Below are 16,390 nucleotides of genomic sequence, written 5' to 3' on the forward strand. Positions count from 1 at the left end.
TTATCACAGGAAATTGCATTAGATATTCTCAGAACATTTGCAAAATAAAAAAAGATTCACATTGAGAATTCATCCATAAGCCATGAGGCCTCAGAGGTCTCAGAACTACAGGTAACATGGCCGCCGCCATGTTACCGCTGCCAGATCTAAAAGAGGAACAGCCTCTATGTACACAAACCAAAACAAAGCTCAGGAGTCTGTCAGCAACATGATTGACACTGACGTTATTTAACTAGCCAGGAGGCTAACGTAAGCTGCGCAAAAACTAGATGACAAAGAGACAACTCCGAAGTGACATCACAATCACCTGAACCAATGAGCCAACCTAAATTGAGAAGGAAAAGACATATTAGTGGGCGGAGTTTGTACTTTTCTCATTTCTGGCTTTAGTCTGCGGCATCTGGTATTTTAGCCTCAAGTTTGTACAGGAGGAGGAAGTAGCGATGATGTGGTGAATATTCAGTCACAGTCCTCCTCCTGCATACCTGAAACAGCGACATCTCATGTTTTCGTCTTGACCTTGTGGTCCTTGTGTCTGACTCAGCGCTGCAGGAGACATGTACGCAGATGAGGAAGATGCAGAGCTGATGAAGGCTGGTCTGAAGACCTGGACCAGTCAGGGAGACCTGCTGAGTGCAGATAACGAGTGAGAAAAAGCACATACAAGTTTGCAGATAGGCTCCGCCTCCTCTGGCTTCCTTCTTCATCATGCAGTCTGTCTTTGTCCCTCAGGATACGCCCACTGTCAGCAGCCAGTGTCGGCAGCGTGGTGGTCCAGGACCGTCTGAGTGAGCTTGTGAAGCTGTTCAAAGGTCGAACTGAGCGCCACAAAGACCGCCTGGTGGACCCGGACGAGTCTGAGGAAGAAAGTCCCTCCGCCTGTATGTCTCTGGGAACTGGATGCGGGTGTCCACACTCGGTGCAGACAGGAGACTTTTTTTTTTAAGTGTAAACACCTTCAACAAGTTTAAAATCTAGAAATCAGATCCAGCACCAGAACTGACCTGACACTCCAAACTAACTACCAGAGAGGCCATTAGCTTTGTTAGCTTTGTTAGCTTACCTGTTAGCGTCTAGTTTAGTGTGTAGTGTTTCTTCACCTCTTCACAATTTTAGTTTACATGTTAGCTTCTAGATGTTTTTTTAGATCTGACTCAAGTCCGTAGTTTTTTTCTTAAACTAAATGTAAAAAGGCCATAAATGAATAAACTCAAAATCACCTGAAGATACAAACATTTAAAATAAAAATAAATAAAAAGTGTCAAAAAATTAAAAATTGAGGACAAGGGGGTTCAGAGGTAGAGTGGTCATCTAGCCACCAAAGGGTTGCTGGTTCGATCCCCACTTCCCACAGTGACCGTGTCTAAGTGTCCTTGAGCAAGACACTGAACCTGTAACTGCTCCTGATGGCCCTGCCATGGACTGGTGACCTGTCCAGGGTGAAGGCTGCTGGGATAGGCTCCACCCCCACCACCCTGAACAGGAGAAGAGGGAGAACATGGAGGGATGATGGATGGATGGATGGATCAATGAATGATGGATGAATCAATGAATGATGGATGATGGATGAATCAATGAATGATGGATGATGGATGAATCAATGAAAGATGGATGGATGGATGATGGAAATTGAGGACAAAAAAATCTTTAAACTCGATGATCAAAAATTGTTTATACCAAAGTTCATGTCAGTGATGCTGTTCATGTATTTAAATTCTGTAAATAAATTTCAATTTAACTGTTTTAGTAAGGAACCCCTGGAGGAACCTCGGGGTTCCTGGAGGAACCCGGGGGCCCCTGGAGAACTCTGGGCACCTGTACTAGACAGGCTGACGGACAGCAGAAGCAACAGAGGAACGTGATCTCACAGATGTTGTCTCATCTACAGCTCCCAGCAAAGCCCCCCCTCCCCCTCCTCCACCCCCTCCACCTCCAGGAGAAGAAAAGACAGATTCCGCCGCTCCAGCAGAAGAGGAAGAAGAAGAGATGGAGCTCCCGTTTAAGCTGCTGGGACATCCTGTCAAGATTCCCAAACTGCCCAAACTCCCCCCAGTGCCCACCTGGCTCCGACCGATTGTGGAATTCCGCTTCCCCTCCAGCATCGACCCGTTCACTGGTGAGCTCAGAGTTGCAACAAAATAATGTCACCTTGTTTCCATCACTCATACCCATCACTGGAACCTTAGCAACAGTCTCCATGGTGATGGACACATCTGTGGTTTCTTGTCTCCACCTGCAGATCTGATCTATGTCGTGTGGCTGTTCTTCGTGGTGGCAGCATGGAACTGGAACGTGTGGTTGATCCCTGTCCGCTGGGCATTTCCCTACCAAACCCCTGAGAACATCCACCTGTGGCTGCTGGCTGACTACAGCTGTGACCTCATCTACATCATTGACATCCTCGTCTTCCAGCCTCGACTGCAGTTTGTCCGTGGAGGAGACATTGTGGTCAGTGACATCATCGACAAAGAAATTTCAAAATCACCTGCTAACTTCTCTTGACTAGATAGTGGTGAACAGCCTGCTATGTACCTTGTAGCTTTATACTGGTAGTCTGAGGGTCCAGCAGTACCTCAGCTGTTCCTGGACCGAGCTGTTCTGGGCTGAGCCCTCAGGCTACTGGGGCCACTCTCCCAGTTTGGGGCTCCCCAGTGGCCCCACTGCTGCCTTCACCCCCCACATCTCCTCCAGCTCCTCTGGTTAGCCAGCCCCAGTTAGCCAGCCTGGATCTGGACCGTCGCTCTTCTTAGTGTCTAGTCGAGATATAGATATATAGATATAGATATACAGTATATATAGATGTAGATATAGATATAGATATCTAGAGTGATTGACTCCAACAGTGTGTATTTTATGTTATACTACCAGCTTTAATCTGGAATGTTTCTGTTTCAGTGTGATAGAAAGGACATGAGGGAACATTACATGACCACTGAGAGATTCAAGGTACCAGTGAAACTGTTTCATTCACCAGTGCTGAAGCTCTTGTTCTGCTCAGAAGCTCCTGGAGATCATTTCTGTCACATGCTGTTTGGATAGAGCCAAGTACCCGGGTTTTGACCCATTAACAGTGGATATACGATGTTCGTAATAAACAATATCTCTGACTCTATAGAATATGAATTCATTTTTACCAACGTTTCCTGGTTCTGATTCAGCACTAAAGAGGACTTGATGGCTGTTAGGATGTGCGACGACGTTGTTGATGGACGGAGGAAATAGGACAGTTGTTTTAACGTAGTTTGTTCTCTCCATGAAGAAGAGCTAAGACAACTTTGGGGAATGCTTGATTCCTGATTTCCTCCTTCAAGTGCGGATGCTGTATGATTCATGTGCAGTAACACAGTCAATGACACTGGTGTGGAACTGAACACCAAGGTAAAGGTGTGTGTGCTTCACAGATGGACGTCATCAGTCTGTTTCCCATGGAGATATTCTACTACTTCACTGGGGTCAACTCGCTGCTGCGCTTCCCTCGCCTGCTGAAGGTCAGGACGTATCCCAGCACCACGTTGGTGAGTCTCATGACGTCTGACTGACTCTTGTTCTCCCTCTCCCTCTCGCTCCCTCTCTCTCTCTCTCTCTCTCTCTCTCAGTATGTGGTTTTCTTTGAGTTCAATGACAGGATGGAGGCTGTGATGAAGAAGGCCTACATCTACAGGTGAGATACCCTCTACCCAGAGCCATGCTCAACTAAGCTAAGCTAATCTGTTAGCATTGTAATCTGTCATATTTGTGTCTGTCAGGGTGATCCGGACCTCTACCTACCTGCTGTACTCGCTGCACATCAATGCCTGCCTCTTCTACTGGGGCTCTGACTATGAGGGGCTGGGATCCACCAAGTGGGTCTACAATGGAAAAGGCAATGCGTAAGAAAGTACTCCGGACATGTGAATGCAGTACAAATACTCCCAAGCTGTTTGTCTGTGCCATGCAAACAGGTGCAGACACTACTGACACATACTCATTTAAATCCTTCAAATATAAATGTTGCGAAAGTAAAAACGTCTGTTGGTGTTGGTCACAACAGGAAGTTAGAATATGCTGGCAACCATTAACAGTCAGCTCAGGAGTCTGATGTCCCGCTGAGCCTCTGTGAATTCTGCACAAATCTGCCTCTAGGTGGCACTATTCCAAAACATGGCAAAACGTCCTGCATTTCTTCACACTGGAGACATGCGAAGGCGGCACAGTGGTGCAGTGGTTAGCGCTGTCGCCACACAGCAAGAAGGTTGTGGGTTCGAGTCCCAGCTTGGGCACGGGTCTTTCTGGGTGAGTCTGCATGTTCTCCCTGTGCCTGCATGGGTTCTCTCCGGTACTCCGGCTTCCTCCCACAGTCCACCACCACCAGGACAGTAACCTGCTACCCGAACCATAATCCCTGGCTGAATGCGGAAGTGAGAGTGCTGCTGAAAGCCAGGGACGCTGCATTCAAGTCAGGTGAGGCATCAGCACTCACTGAGGCGAGGAAAGAATTGAAGGCAGGCATCGCGAGGGCTAAAGCCACATACGCCTAGAAAATCCAGGGTCACTTCAACACAAATGACCCTCGGTGCATGTGAAAGGGCATCAAGTGCATCACGGACTACAACACCAGGGGTGCACAATGCCCAATGGACCCCTCCTTGCTAGATGCACTCAACCTCTTTCATGCCCGCTTCGAGGACCCCCCCCCCCCCCCCCAGCACCAGACTCACACCACCACCTGACGACATGCCCCTCAGTGTGACCACAGCAGACGTGAGGAAGACCCTTCGGGGAATCAACCCTCGCAAAGCTGCAGGCCCTGACAACATCCTGGGTACTGAAGGACTGTGCACAACAGCTGTCCGAGGTGCTGGTGGACATCTTCAACACCTCACTGCCGCTGTCATCTGTCCCCACCTGCCTTAAGACTGCCACTATTGTCCCTGTCCCCGAGTGCTCCACAGTGACAGGCCTAAATGACTACCGACCCATTGCATTGAGGCTGGTCAAGGCCCACATCAAGACCTCCATTGATGTCACTGTGGACCCCCACCAGTACGCCTACAGGCAAAACCACTCCACTGATGATACCATTTCATCAGTGGTCCACACAGCCCTCACCCATCTGGAGAGCAGGAACTCCTAGGTCCGCCTGCTCTTCCTGGACTTTTCCTCCACCTTCAACACCATCATCCCACAGACCCTGGTGCAGAAGCTCTCCTCCCTTGGATTGAGTCTCACATTGGGGAACTGGGTCCTAGACTTCCTGACCAACAGACCTCAGACTGTCAGGATCCACAACACCGTCTCCTCTTCCATCACCCTCAGCACCGACTCGCCACAGGGCTGTGTGTTGAGCCCCCTCCTGTTCACTCTGCTGACGTACGGCGAGACACTCCAGCTGCCATATAGTCAAGTTTGCAGATGACACAGCAGTAGTAGGATGCATCACCAACAACGATGAGTTGACACCTGGTGCAGTGGTGCAGAGCAAACAACCTCTGCATCAGCGTCCAGAAGACTAAGGAGATGGTGGTGGACTTTCGGAGGGACAAGCACCCTCCCCCTCCCCTGCACATTGGTGGTGCAGCTGTAGAAGTGGTCTCCAGCTACAGGTACCTGGGTATGCACATATCCAATGACCTCACTTGGAGTGCCAACACTTCCCATCTGGTCAGGAAGGCCCACCAGCATCTCTCCTTCCTCAGGAAGCTGCGGAGAGCTGGACTGGGGAGCGCCGTCCTGAGGAACTTCTACCGCTGTGTGGTGGAGAGCGTCCTCTGTACCTTCATCACCCTGGCACGGCAGCTAGGGGAGGGTGCTATATATATATATATATATATATATATATATATATATATATATATATATATATATATATATATATTTATATTTATTTATTTATTATAGGGAACCCAATTAAATGCTTTAGAAAGTGGTATGATCAGACAAGAACAGCATCTCCAACACCAGAGAACAAGTTGGTGTGGACGAAAAAGACTGACAAGTCAGGCCTGTATTGGATTTACCAACATGGCCTGTCAAAATCAGGCAATTATCCCAGCATAATGTTCTCTCAGGACCAAGGACATCATTGGGAACCCTTGCACTGGCAGACAGGGTCAAGGAACAGCACATTTCCAGCAGTGGTCGAAGTCCACCCCTAAGGAGAAGAGAACGTTGATACAGGAGGAAGTCTGAAACCTTGAAAAAGAAGGGAGAAGCTGGCAACACAAGGAGCCTGGATGAGGTGGAACCTCCCCAACAGATCCATCACATGGAGTGAGTTGTAGCGGCTGGAGGCCTTCTGGATATTCTTCCTACTCTGAGCAGTGTACAACACCTTACCGACCCCAGTCAGTTTTCATAGGTGGGGGGTGAGGCAGGACCCGATGTGCAGGTTGTGTGGTGGTAAAGGAACAATGGCGCACATTCTGCAAGACCGCTTTGACCCAGGAGAGATTTGGTGGCACCATGACAAGGAGTTGGCAGTGCTCGCAGACATCCTGGAGCATGAGAGGAGGAAGAAGCAACCAGCCAAAGTAAGACCACTGCTGACACCATCACTTTTGTGAAAGAGGGCCAAAGACCTGTCGTCCACTGCCAAGCCAGGCAGGATCTCCTGCAGCCAGCCCAGAGATAAAAATGGAGGTTGACCATGGGAGGAAACTCACCTTCCCTGTAACTGAACTGTCCACCACTCTCAGACCCAATATCATCAGATGGTCTCCAGAGGGGAAGAGGATCATCCCAGTGGAGTTGACGGTGGCGTGGGAGGAGGGCTGTCAGGAGGCTGCAGAGAAGAAAAAAGCCAAATACCAGCAACTTGTCCAAGACTGCGGGGATAAAGGGTGGACAACATGATGGCGGTGGAAGTTGGATGTCAAGGGTTCCCAGCTCAGTCTGTGTGGAATCCAATGACAAAGGTTGGACAGAGAGATTTCTTGAGGACAGCAGCCGTTGGTAGGCTGGGAGAGGCATCTGACAGAACCTCCTGTTGGCTCTGGCACAAGGGAGAGGACACAAGCTGGAAGCCTGGAGGAGAGGGGCAGTGCCCTGGCCAGTCGCTGCTGACTTGGGGGTTGTGGTTGAGGGTTGAAACACCCAGTGAAGGTTGGGGACTGCCTGGTGACCTCTCTTCCAGGCCAAGGCTTCACCCATTGGAGATGAGCGTATTGTAGCATCTCAGATGTATTATACCACTGTGTGGTTCATTCTTCCTCATGCCAGGTGCTTTATGATGGACTGGACTTATCGTCAGGCAAGAAAATCCCAATTAAATTTAAGGAACTAATATCAGGTCATTGTTTCCTCACAGTTACATCCGCTGTTACTACTTTGCCGTGAAGACGCTCATCACCATCGGAGGGCTGCCGGACCCTACCACTGTCTTTGAGATCTGTTTCCAGCTCATCAACTACTTCGTTGGCGTCTTTGCGTTCTCCATCATGATTGGCCAGGCCAGTAAAACATCTCGCTGTCTCTCACTGACCTCTCAGACCCATTTAACGTGTCTCTGGTTTTGCTGTGTCTCAGATGAGAGACGTGGTTGGAGCTGCCACAGCTGGTGAGAACTACTACAGAGCCTGCATGGACAGCACCGTCAAGTACATGAACTCCTACAGTATCCCCAAAGAGGTCCAGAACCGCATCAAGACTTGGTATGACTACACCTGGAAGAGCCAAGGCATGCTGGGTAAGAAGCATTTGTGTCCCATTAAAGTAAACCGAAAGCATCAGGATCAGACTCAGAGAGTCTGAAGAGCCGAACGTAAGAAAATGTTTATCTAAATCAGACCTGATTAGCTTATAGTGCTAACTATTTATTTGGTCAGATATTCAGTGACTCACCTCTGATCTCATATCTCCCCAGAGACAGAATTTCGTGCTAAATAACATGTTAGCATACAGAAATGTGTGAGGAAGAATCATCGTGTGCCGTGTGTGGCTGTGGTGACGTCTGTTAGTGTTTCCTCTGCAGATGAGCAGGAGCTCCTGGTGCAGCTTCCTACTAAGATGAGGCTGGACATCGCTGTGGACGTCAACTACGCCATCGTCAGCAAAGTCGCCCTCTTTCAGGTCAGAATGCTCGAAAACAACTCAAACGCCAGCAGTTCATGTTAGAGGTGATGCCATGATGCCGGTGTCTCTGCAGGGCTGTGACAGACAGATGGTGTTCGACATGCTGACGAGGCTCAAATCTGTCGTCTACCTGCCCGGAGACTTTGTGTGTAAGAAGGTGAGACCTTACCTGTCGGTCCAGGTGGGACGGACCAGCGTCTGATCCAGCGTCCCTCATCTGATCTGAATGAAATTAGATATATAGCAGACATCTGATATGCTGACATATTTCTAACTGTAAAATAGCCAGTATTTACTGTCTGCCCATAAATCCTGTATTTATTGTTTCCTTCTTCATTCTTCCCATGTAATTTGTTGTTGTTGTGTGTGTGTGTGTGTCTGTGAGTGTGCGTGTGTTTGTGTGCGTTTGTGTGTGTCTGTGAGTGTGCGTGTGTGCGTGTGTTTATGTGCGTTTGTGTGTGTGTGTGTGTGTCTGTGAGTGTGCGTGCGTGCGTGTGTTTGTGTGCGTTTGTGTGTGTGTGTGCTCTGCAGGGTGAGATCGGCAGGGAGATGTACATCATCAAACAAGGGGAGGTCCAAGTGGTGGGTGGTCCTGACCTTCAGACGGTGTTCGTCACCATCAGAGCCGGTTCTGTCTTTGGAGAGATCAGGTGATCTGTTGTCAAATGAGCAAAACAAGGAAGTGATTGACAGGTCACCATGGTAGCAACTTGTCAATCAAAAGTTAGCCACGCCCATCTATAAATCATCTTGTCCATGACAGCTTTCTTGTCTCTGATTGGTCAGTTTGTTGGCGGGGGGTGGAGGCAACCGACGCACGGCCAATGTGAAGGCTCACGGCTTCGCCAACCTCTTCATCCTGGATAAGAAGGATCTGGCGGAGATACTTGTCCATTATCCTGAGTCCCAGAAACTCCTCCGCAAGAAAGCCAAGTAAGATGGAGCCGCCCCGCACCTCTGCTGCCCAGCTGAGGGGTCAGAGGTCATGTTTGTGGGTGTCCATTGATACACGTTTGGTTCAGTAACAGTTGAAATATCTGGATTCCAAAAACCCAAAGCTTCTTTTTTTTTTCTTTTTTTTTTTCTTGTCCCTGTCCTGTTCAGCAGCATCCATGTTCCTGCTGCCTCGTTGTACTGAAGCAGTTTTACTCTGCCAAGGAGGAACCTGATAAACTCCTCCTGTCACCATCTGTGTTTAACTGTAGTAGGAATGGCGTTGGTTCATTGGTGAAGCTACCGGACTGAGGACAGGAGAGGGAAGCCGGGGGGGGGGGGGGGGGGGGCAAAAACAACAACACAAAACCCAAAGCTTCAATAACTTTGACCTCATTATCAGAACCTCAACAAGAGAAGAATGTGTTCCGTCTATGACCAGCAGGAGGCGCTAATCCTGCTGTCACACAGAATATTACTGAGATCAGCTTCATCTCCACAGCACCCAAACAAAGACTGAACACAACAACACAGTGAAACGACTGAAGACAAAATGAATAAAGACACAGGAAATATAATCTATGAGGAGGGTAAGTGAACGAGGTGATTCTGCTGCGCCGGCTACGGCCTCGTCCCCTTCAGTTGACAGCCTGGACTCCGACACTGCGAAGGTTCCTACAGGGTTAAAAGAGCCTATCGGCAAAAGCAACAGGAAGTCAGTTTTAATGGGCTCCAACTGTAATACTCTTAGCTGTGCTGGAGCAGCTGAATCTATCCCATCAGACGTTTGAGACGTGAAAACTGAAAGGGAAGGATAAACGGATGAAAGGATGAACAGTGTTATAACAAGTTAATTTTGTTTCTGAGCTGATGGAGGCAGGAGACTCTGCAGGTGCAATGGGTCACCAGCAGGTGACAGCGTTTCAAACTCAGATTTACACACATTCAGTTTGGATATCAGATTCCAGCAGCCTGGAGGCTTCGCAGGAGGATGAAGACCAGAACAGACATCCAGACATTGATATTAGTCAGATTGCCTCCGTAGCAACGCAGCTGTCCGGCTCAGACGGGGTCAGTGTCCCTAGCAACCTTATTATGGGGTCCTGAGTCCTGGTCGAGAGTGAGTAAGAGCTGATGCTTTTTATCGTGTATTTTTGTCTCAAGATGATGCAGCAGTTGTCAAACTGATATGTTCATGAGTGATCTGGGGGAACTGACCCCGGGAGGACCACCGCAGGAACAGCCCTGCTGGGATCGGCCTCAAAAATGTAGGATTGGATCCTGGCAGGTGATGTCACATGGTCATGTGACATCACCTGCCAGTCTGCTGTCAGGATTAGCAACACCTCTAATCTACAGGTTCTTCTATTCCTGTGACAGTCAGTCAGAGATCAGGGTCAGATAGTTGTCGCTCATACCACCAGGCGCCGTCCGCCGGGCGCCGTCCTGCATCATGGTGCAGCAGCAGAGCAGCTGGAGCTGCTGCGGCTGCTGGTACTTGATTTTCCTGTGAGTTTGTGAGTTTTAACGCTGGATTACGATTCTCACGTGTGTCTCTTGGTCCCTGCAGGAAGATGCTGACCAAAGATAAGAAGCCAGATGAGAAGGAGGAAGGTAAAGAGGCGGTGGAAGTCATCCCGCCCAGACCTGACACGCCCAAACTTTTCAAGGCAGCACTGAAGGTGACAGAGCAGGCAGGAATCGAGGGAACCTTTGCCAAGCTGAAGAAGAGCTACAAATCCCCGGAGGGTGAGACAGAGGTACAGCACACCTGACACGTCCACACTGCTAACAGACGCAAAAGCGTCACCTGTAGACATGATGGAGGAAACAGTCCTCTTGAGCTGGTTGAGACCCTCATGTGATGAGTCATTCACATTCACATTCTGATTGGCTGATGTTTGGCCCCTCCCTCATTGACTCTGAGGTGGAACTTGGTTCATAAAGTTTGGGTTTATACCCTTCCTGTGGGGACTTCCTGTCTGGCTCCATCAGCTCTGAGCAGACTGACTTGCCCCAAAGCCTTCTAGTCCATAACACCACATGTTCTGTCTGAACCTGTCAGGTAGAATCTTGCTTCACTCAGGTTGCAGTTAATTTTCTATGAATTATTGTCTGTAGAAGTTTTATTGACAGTTTTTATGATCATCATCCAGACATTTTGTGGTTCTCATTGTGGAGTTTTACTTATCAAACACTTGTTTATATAAAATGTCAAATTACTCAAATTTGCTGTTAGATTTTATTTTACTTGGTGTCATAACGTCAGCTGATAATCATCTTTTTTCAATAGTAGATGTTCAAAGTTTCAGTATTGTTGTTTTCTCATTACTGGTTTCAAAAAGTTTTCTCCAAGTGTTAAAGTTTTCCAGCTTCTGCTGCTGAGAACGTCAGAGTTCAAAGCAGCTTCACGTCTCCAACAATCCAGACGGAGGCGGAAACGTCCTGCAGCTTCACGAGTGACAGGAACCGGATGAGCGTTCATGTGTTTTTATTCTATGAATCCTGGGAGGTTTGACCCCCCTCAGACACCTGCTGAAGGGTTGGGGGTCTGTTTCAGGTTCGAGCAGCAGCCCTCAGAACGTCTGTGCGTGTCCCTGCACCACAGAGACATTCCACCCCGCAGTGAACCTCAACATGATTCACCATGGAAAGACTGAAACAAGACCCTGAACTTAGACTGGCCACGCCCCCGGCCTGCAGAGACCGCTAGCATGCTACATTTGCTTCACCAGACAGAGCTCGGACCCTGTCAGCCTGGACCCACGTCATCAAATCCCCCTGAAGCCTCCTGCTAGGTGGGACGTTTCTGTAGACGCTGAACAAGGAGCAACTCCTTTGCTCACTCGTTCCGGGGCTGGTTTCACCTGCTGTGCTGCTCCAGCTGAAGACTGCCGTGGCACAGACAGTTATTATTCCCCTAAAATAACAACGGGCTGTTTTAACATCCACTAAATGTGAAAGAGCACGTCTATCAAGTAAAGTAGCAGTTTACTGAAGATCATTAATCACGTGGGTTCCTCCTGCTTCATCCGCGAGAACACTCTTGTCCTGATGGTTTGTTCTTTTTATCTGTGAGGGGAGGTGGAGGAAGCACGGCATTATGGGATATTTTCTGATCCAGTGGCTAAAATAAAATCAAGTCAGTTTTATCGTTATCGTCCCTGCTGCCTCTGTCCAAGTAGAGCAGGTGTAGAACCTCCCTCCTAGCAGAGCAGGTGTAGAACCTCCCTCCTAGTAGAGAAGGTGTAGAACCTCCCTCCTAGTAGAGCAGGTGTAGAACCTCCCTCCTAGTAGAGAAGGTGTAGAACCTCCCTCCTAGTAGAGCAGGTCTAGAACCTCCCTCCTAGTAGAGCAGGTGTAGAACCTCCCTCCTAGTAGAGCAGGTCTACAACCTCCCTCCTAGTAGAGCAGGAGTAGAACCTCCCTCCTAGTAGAGCAGGAGTAGAACCTCCCTCCTAGTAGAGCAGGTGTAGAACCTCCCTCCTAGTAGAGCAGGTCTACAACCTCCCTCCTAGTAGAGCAGGAGTAGAACCTCCCTCCTAGTAGAGCAGGAGTAGAACCTCCCTCCTAGTAGAGCAGGTGTAGAACCTCCCTCCTAGTAGAGAAGGTGTAGAACCTCCCTCCTAGTAGAGCAGGTGTAGAACCTCCCTCCTAGTAGAGCAGGAGTAGAACCTCCCTCCTAGTAGAGCAGGTGTAGAACCTCCCTCCTAGTAGAGCAGGAGTAGAACCTCCCTCCTAGTAGAGCAGGTCTACAACCTCCCTCCTAGTAGAGCAGGAGTAGAACCTCCCTCCTAGTAGAGCAGGTGTAGAACCTCCCTCCTAGTAGAGCAGGTGTAGAACCTCCCTCCTAGTAGAGCAGGAGTAGAACCTCCCTCCTAGTAGAGCAGGTGTAGAACCTCCCTCCTAGTAGAGCAGGTGTAGAACCTCCCTCCTAGTAGAGCAGGTGTAGAACCTCCCTCCTAGTAGAGCAGGTGTAGAACCTGGGTGTAGCACATCCTGCAACAGCAGCCACCAAAACCTTCCTTTACCAGCAGGAAGGTGGAGCAGATCCAGGATCAGTGGGGAATGATGTCAGCTTTGACCTGGGAGAGAGAGAGAGAGAACAGGGAGAGAGAGAGAGAGAGCAGGGAGAGAGAGAGAGGACAGGGAGAGAGAGAAAGAGGGAGAGAGGACGAAAGTTGAGACTCACGACAAAAACGGACAGTTGGGGTGCTCAGGTTTGCCCCGCCCCCTTGCTCTAGTACTATAAGCCTAGACTAGCAGGGATCTCCCATGATGCACTGGGCTTCTCCCTCCTCCAGTCCTCCTTCCTGTCTCACAGCTGCAGGTCACTAACTGGACTTCTTCCTCTGAGTCTTGGTGCTTCTCATCTCCCTCTACTACTATTACTTGTAGTTCTAGTACGAGTAGTACTAGGAGCAACATCAGCATGCTGGTAGTACTAGAGCAAGGGGGCGGGGCTAACCTGAGCACCCTAACTGTCAGTTTAACAACAGGGAAAGTCTTAAACATAGAGAGGAGGTCTGAGTCCTGGACCAGGATTGGGAGACAGCTCCACAGGGAAGGAGCCTGATAACTGGAGGCTCCTCCTCCCATTCTTCTTTTGGAGCCTCTAGAAACCAGCAGGAGCCCAGCATCCTGGGACTGAAGGGTTCTAGCTGGGTAGTAGGGAACCAGGAGCTCTGTCAGATATGAAGGAGCCTGATTGTTGAAGACATACTTCTACTGTATGTTAGAAGAAGAATCCAGAATTCTAGTGTGGATGTGAGTGAGATCCAGGGCAGAGAAGTCAGTCCAGGAGAGATCTGGTCTTTTCTCCTGGTTGAGGTCAGTCCACTAGCAGCTGGAGAGTCTTTAGGGACTTATTAGTCCAGCCTGGTAGGAGGGAGGTGCAGTAATGCAGCCTGGAAGTGACAAAAGCAGGGACTAGTTTTTCTGCGTCTTCTTGAGCCAGGATGTGTCTGATCTTAGCGATGTTACGTAGATGGAAGAAGGCGTCCTGGAGGTTTGTTGAATGTGGGAGTTAAAGGGTCCTGGTCAAAGAGAACTGCTAGGTTCCTACAGTGGTGCTGGGGGCCAGGGTGGTGCCATCCAGGGTACCTGTCTCATCAGATCAGGTGGTCCTCAGGTGTTTGGGCCCAGCACAAGAACTTCAGTTTATCAGAGTTTAATAAAGGAAATGATGGTCCTCCATGTTTCCTGTCCTTCAGACAGGCCTCCAGTTCAGTCAGCTGGTTTGTTCCATGTGGATCATTGATGAGTTCAGCTGTGTGTCGTCTGCATAGCAGTGAACATTAATGGAGTGTTTCCTGATCATGTGACCTAGAGGAAGCAGGGACAGGGTGAAGACGACTGGTCCAAGCACAGAGCCTTGTGGAACACCATATGTTCAAAATCCCTCTCTTACATTCTGGGTCTGTCTATGAGACTCACGTTTCAGATTTCTGGTGTGTCGTTTTGTGTTTTTCATACTTGACATGACTTGACAAATGAAGCAAAAGTGAGAAAAAGGCAATAACCGATCACTCACTCCAAGGGTCCATGAAAAAACATAACTGAGTAACCATCCACCTGGTCCCTTGCAGGCTCCGCCCTCCATCTCTCCTATCCCTCCCCCCTCTCCAACGCACCACCGCTCGCCGGTCCCCCTCACAGCAACCCAGGACGATGACGACACAGTGGCAGAGAGCGCTGATTGCTCAGTGATCATCAGAATGACATCACGGCAGGAAGGGGAGGAGCTTCTCACTGTGGAGGTAGTGCCTGCGGAAGAGGAGAAAAGTGGAGAGAAGAAGGCAGTGGAGGAGTGATCACAAAGGAAGTGGCCTCCTGCTTGACCTCCCAAAAATGTTTTCAGTTGCCTCCAGATAAGAGACGAGATCAAATTTTGGAACGTGTCATCACGATGCTGGTGGGAAAGGTCTTCTGGGTTCCTTCAGCGAGGAAGCATCCATGGCCTTCATCAGCTCGTTAGCTCCTAATTCAGACTTCAACATGACGTAAAACTGAAATACTGTTGAAGCTGCTGGCTTTGGGTTTTCATTTCACAGAAAAATGGACAATAAATGGAAATTAAACAATAAATCAGGAAATTTCAGGAGGGCAACGACCTCTCAACAGCTAGAAATGAGGAGATGTCAGTGAGGCTTGGAACAGCCCATCATGTTTTAACTGTAAAGAACCAGATTTTTTTCCAGTCGTTGATGAAATAATAGTAATAGTTTGTGACAATAACACAAGAACTTGTTTCCATCATGTAAAACCCAGTCATTTAGTTGAAAGCTAAAAATGTAGATGCCAATAATTTTTCAGTCTTCACTATAATAAAAGCCAATTATGTAATAAAATGTCTAAGTTGTTTCACTTCTTCTGATCATTCATGTACTTGATGATTGGCGATGGTCCCATCACACTCGACCACTCTGACTGGCCAACATGTAGCAGATGAACACGGGGGGGCGCTGTTTCACTCTTGTCAGTGAAAAGGTCACCAGGGGTTGAAGTCAGTTGTGTTTTTCTAGGTCAGGGGGGTCCAACTGGTCCAGGACAGCGCCGTGTGGCTGCAGGTTCTCATTCCAGCCAAACAAAAGCAACACCTGATTCTACTTGAATCAACTCTGCTGTGTCCTCACAGCTCATTGGCTGGATCGGGTGTTGCTGTTGCTTGGTTGGAATGAAAACCTGCAGCCACACAGCGCTGTCCTGGACCAGCATGACACCCCTGCTCTGGATGGATGTCCATGTCCTCAGATGTAAGCTGAAGGAGCTGCATTTCCCAGAATGCCAAGCGTCCCTCTGCCAACTCACTATGACCTTCACTGATCCAACAGCATCCAGCTCAGTTGTTGATCGATGTGTTGTTGTTTAATGTCCAGCTGGTCTGTTCTTTCCTTCCTGTTTCCACTGTCAATAACTGTCTGAGGTCACATGACCTGGAATGATTGTACTACCAGTTTCCAGGTCATGTGATTTCACCTCTGATGTCTGTTGTGGTTAGGGTGCGTGTCTTCAGGCTGTCGTAACAACAACAGTGGTGTTCAGTTCAGCTGCAGTCGTTTAGAGCGTCGCCATCTTCTCCTTTGATTCTGTCTGGAGATATTTAGGTTTTACAAGCGTGCAGACACCAGAACGCTGATCCACCAACACTCATCGGATTTGAATACAAATTCAGAAATTTCATTTCTTTTCAGTCAGCTCAGGTTTATCAGTGTGTCACCAAACCCAACCAAAGTTCTGTCCTGACTCTGTCCAAGTAGAGCAGGTCCAGCACCTCCCTCCTTCAATGAACCTCCACCCAACAATTCTCCATCAGCAGCACATCCTGCAACAGCAGCCACCAGAACCTTCCTTTACCAGGCAGACTATGAGCTCTGTCAGGTATGAAGGAGCCTGATAGCTGAAGGCT

At 48.8% G+C, this 16,390-nt stretch overlaps 1 protein-coding gene across 2 annotated transcripts in view; it reads left to right on the forward strand.

The window, feature by feature from the left end:
* cngb1a (cyclic nucleotide gated channel subunit beta 1a) overlaps positions 1 to 15,338 on the forward strand; it is a 39,087-nt gene extending 23,749 nt beyond the window's left edge. For both annotated transcript variants that reach the window (XM_086191519.1, XM_086191528.1), the window contains 16 exons: positions 545 to 646; positions 733 to 881; positions 1,889 to 2,116; positions 2,240 to 2,448; positions 2,896 to 2,946; positions 3,402 to 3,488; positions 3,597 to 3,661; positions 3,747 to 3,869; positions 7,286 to 7,427; positions 7,504 to 7,663; positions 7,949 to 8,046; positions 8,123 to 8,206; positions 8,581 to 8,699; positions 8,836 to 8,982; positions 10,553 to 10,742; positions 14,571 to 15,338. In XM_086191519.1, coding sequence (XP_086047645.1) covers positions 545 to 646; positions 733 to 881; positions 1,889 to 2,116; positions 2,240 to 2,448; positions 2,896 to 2,946; positions 3,402 to 3,488; positions 3,597 to 3,661; positions 3,747 to 3,869; positions 7,286 to 7,427; positions 7,504 to 7,663; positions 7,949 to 8,046; positions 8,123 to 8,206; positions 8,581 to 8,699; positions 8,836 to 8,982; positions 10,553 to 10,742; positions 14,571 to 14,795 — 2,179 coding nt within the window. In that variant the 3' untranslated portion in view covers positions 14,796 to 15,338. The remainder of the gene's footprint in view (positions 1 to 544; positions 647 to 732; positions 882 to 1,888; positions 2,117 to 2,239; positions 2,449 to 2,895; positions 2,947 to 3,401; positions 3,489 to 3,596; positions 3,662 to 3,746; positions 3,870 to 7,285; positions 7,428 to 7,503; positions 7,664 to 7,948; positions 8,047 to 8,122; positions 8,207 to 8,580; positions 8,700 to 8,835; positions 8,983 to 10,552; positions 10,743 to 14,570) is intronic.
* The last annotated feature ends 1,052 nt before the right edge of the window (positions 15,339 to 16,390 follow it).

This window comes from Aulostomus chinensis, chromosome 2, assembly GCF_037954235.1.
Source record: "Aulostomus chinensis isolate RoL2024-O1b breed Wild chromosome 2, RoL_Achi_v1.0, whole genome shotgun sequence".
In the NCBI taxonomy this organism is placed as follows: domain Eukaryota; kingdom Metazoa; phylum Chordata; class Actinopteri; order Syngnathiformes; family Aulostomidae; genus Aulostomus; species Aulostomus chinensis.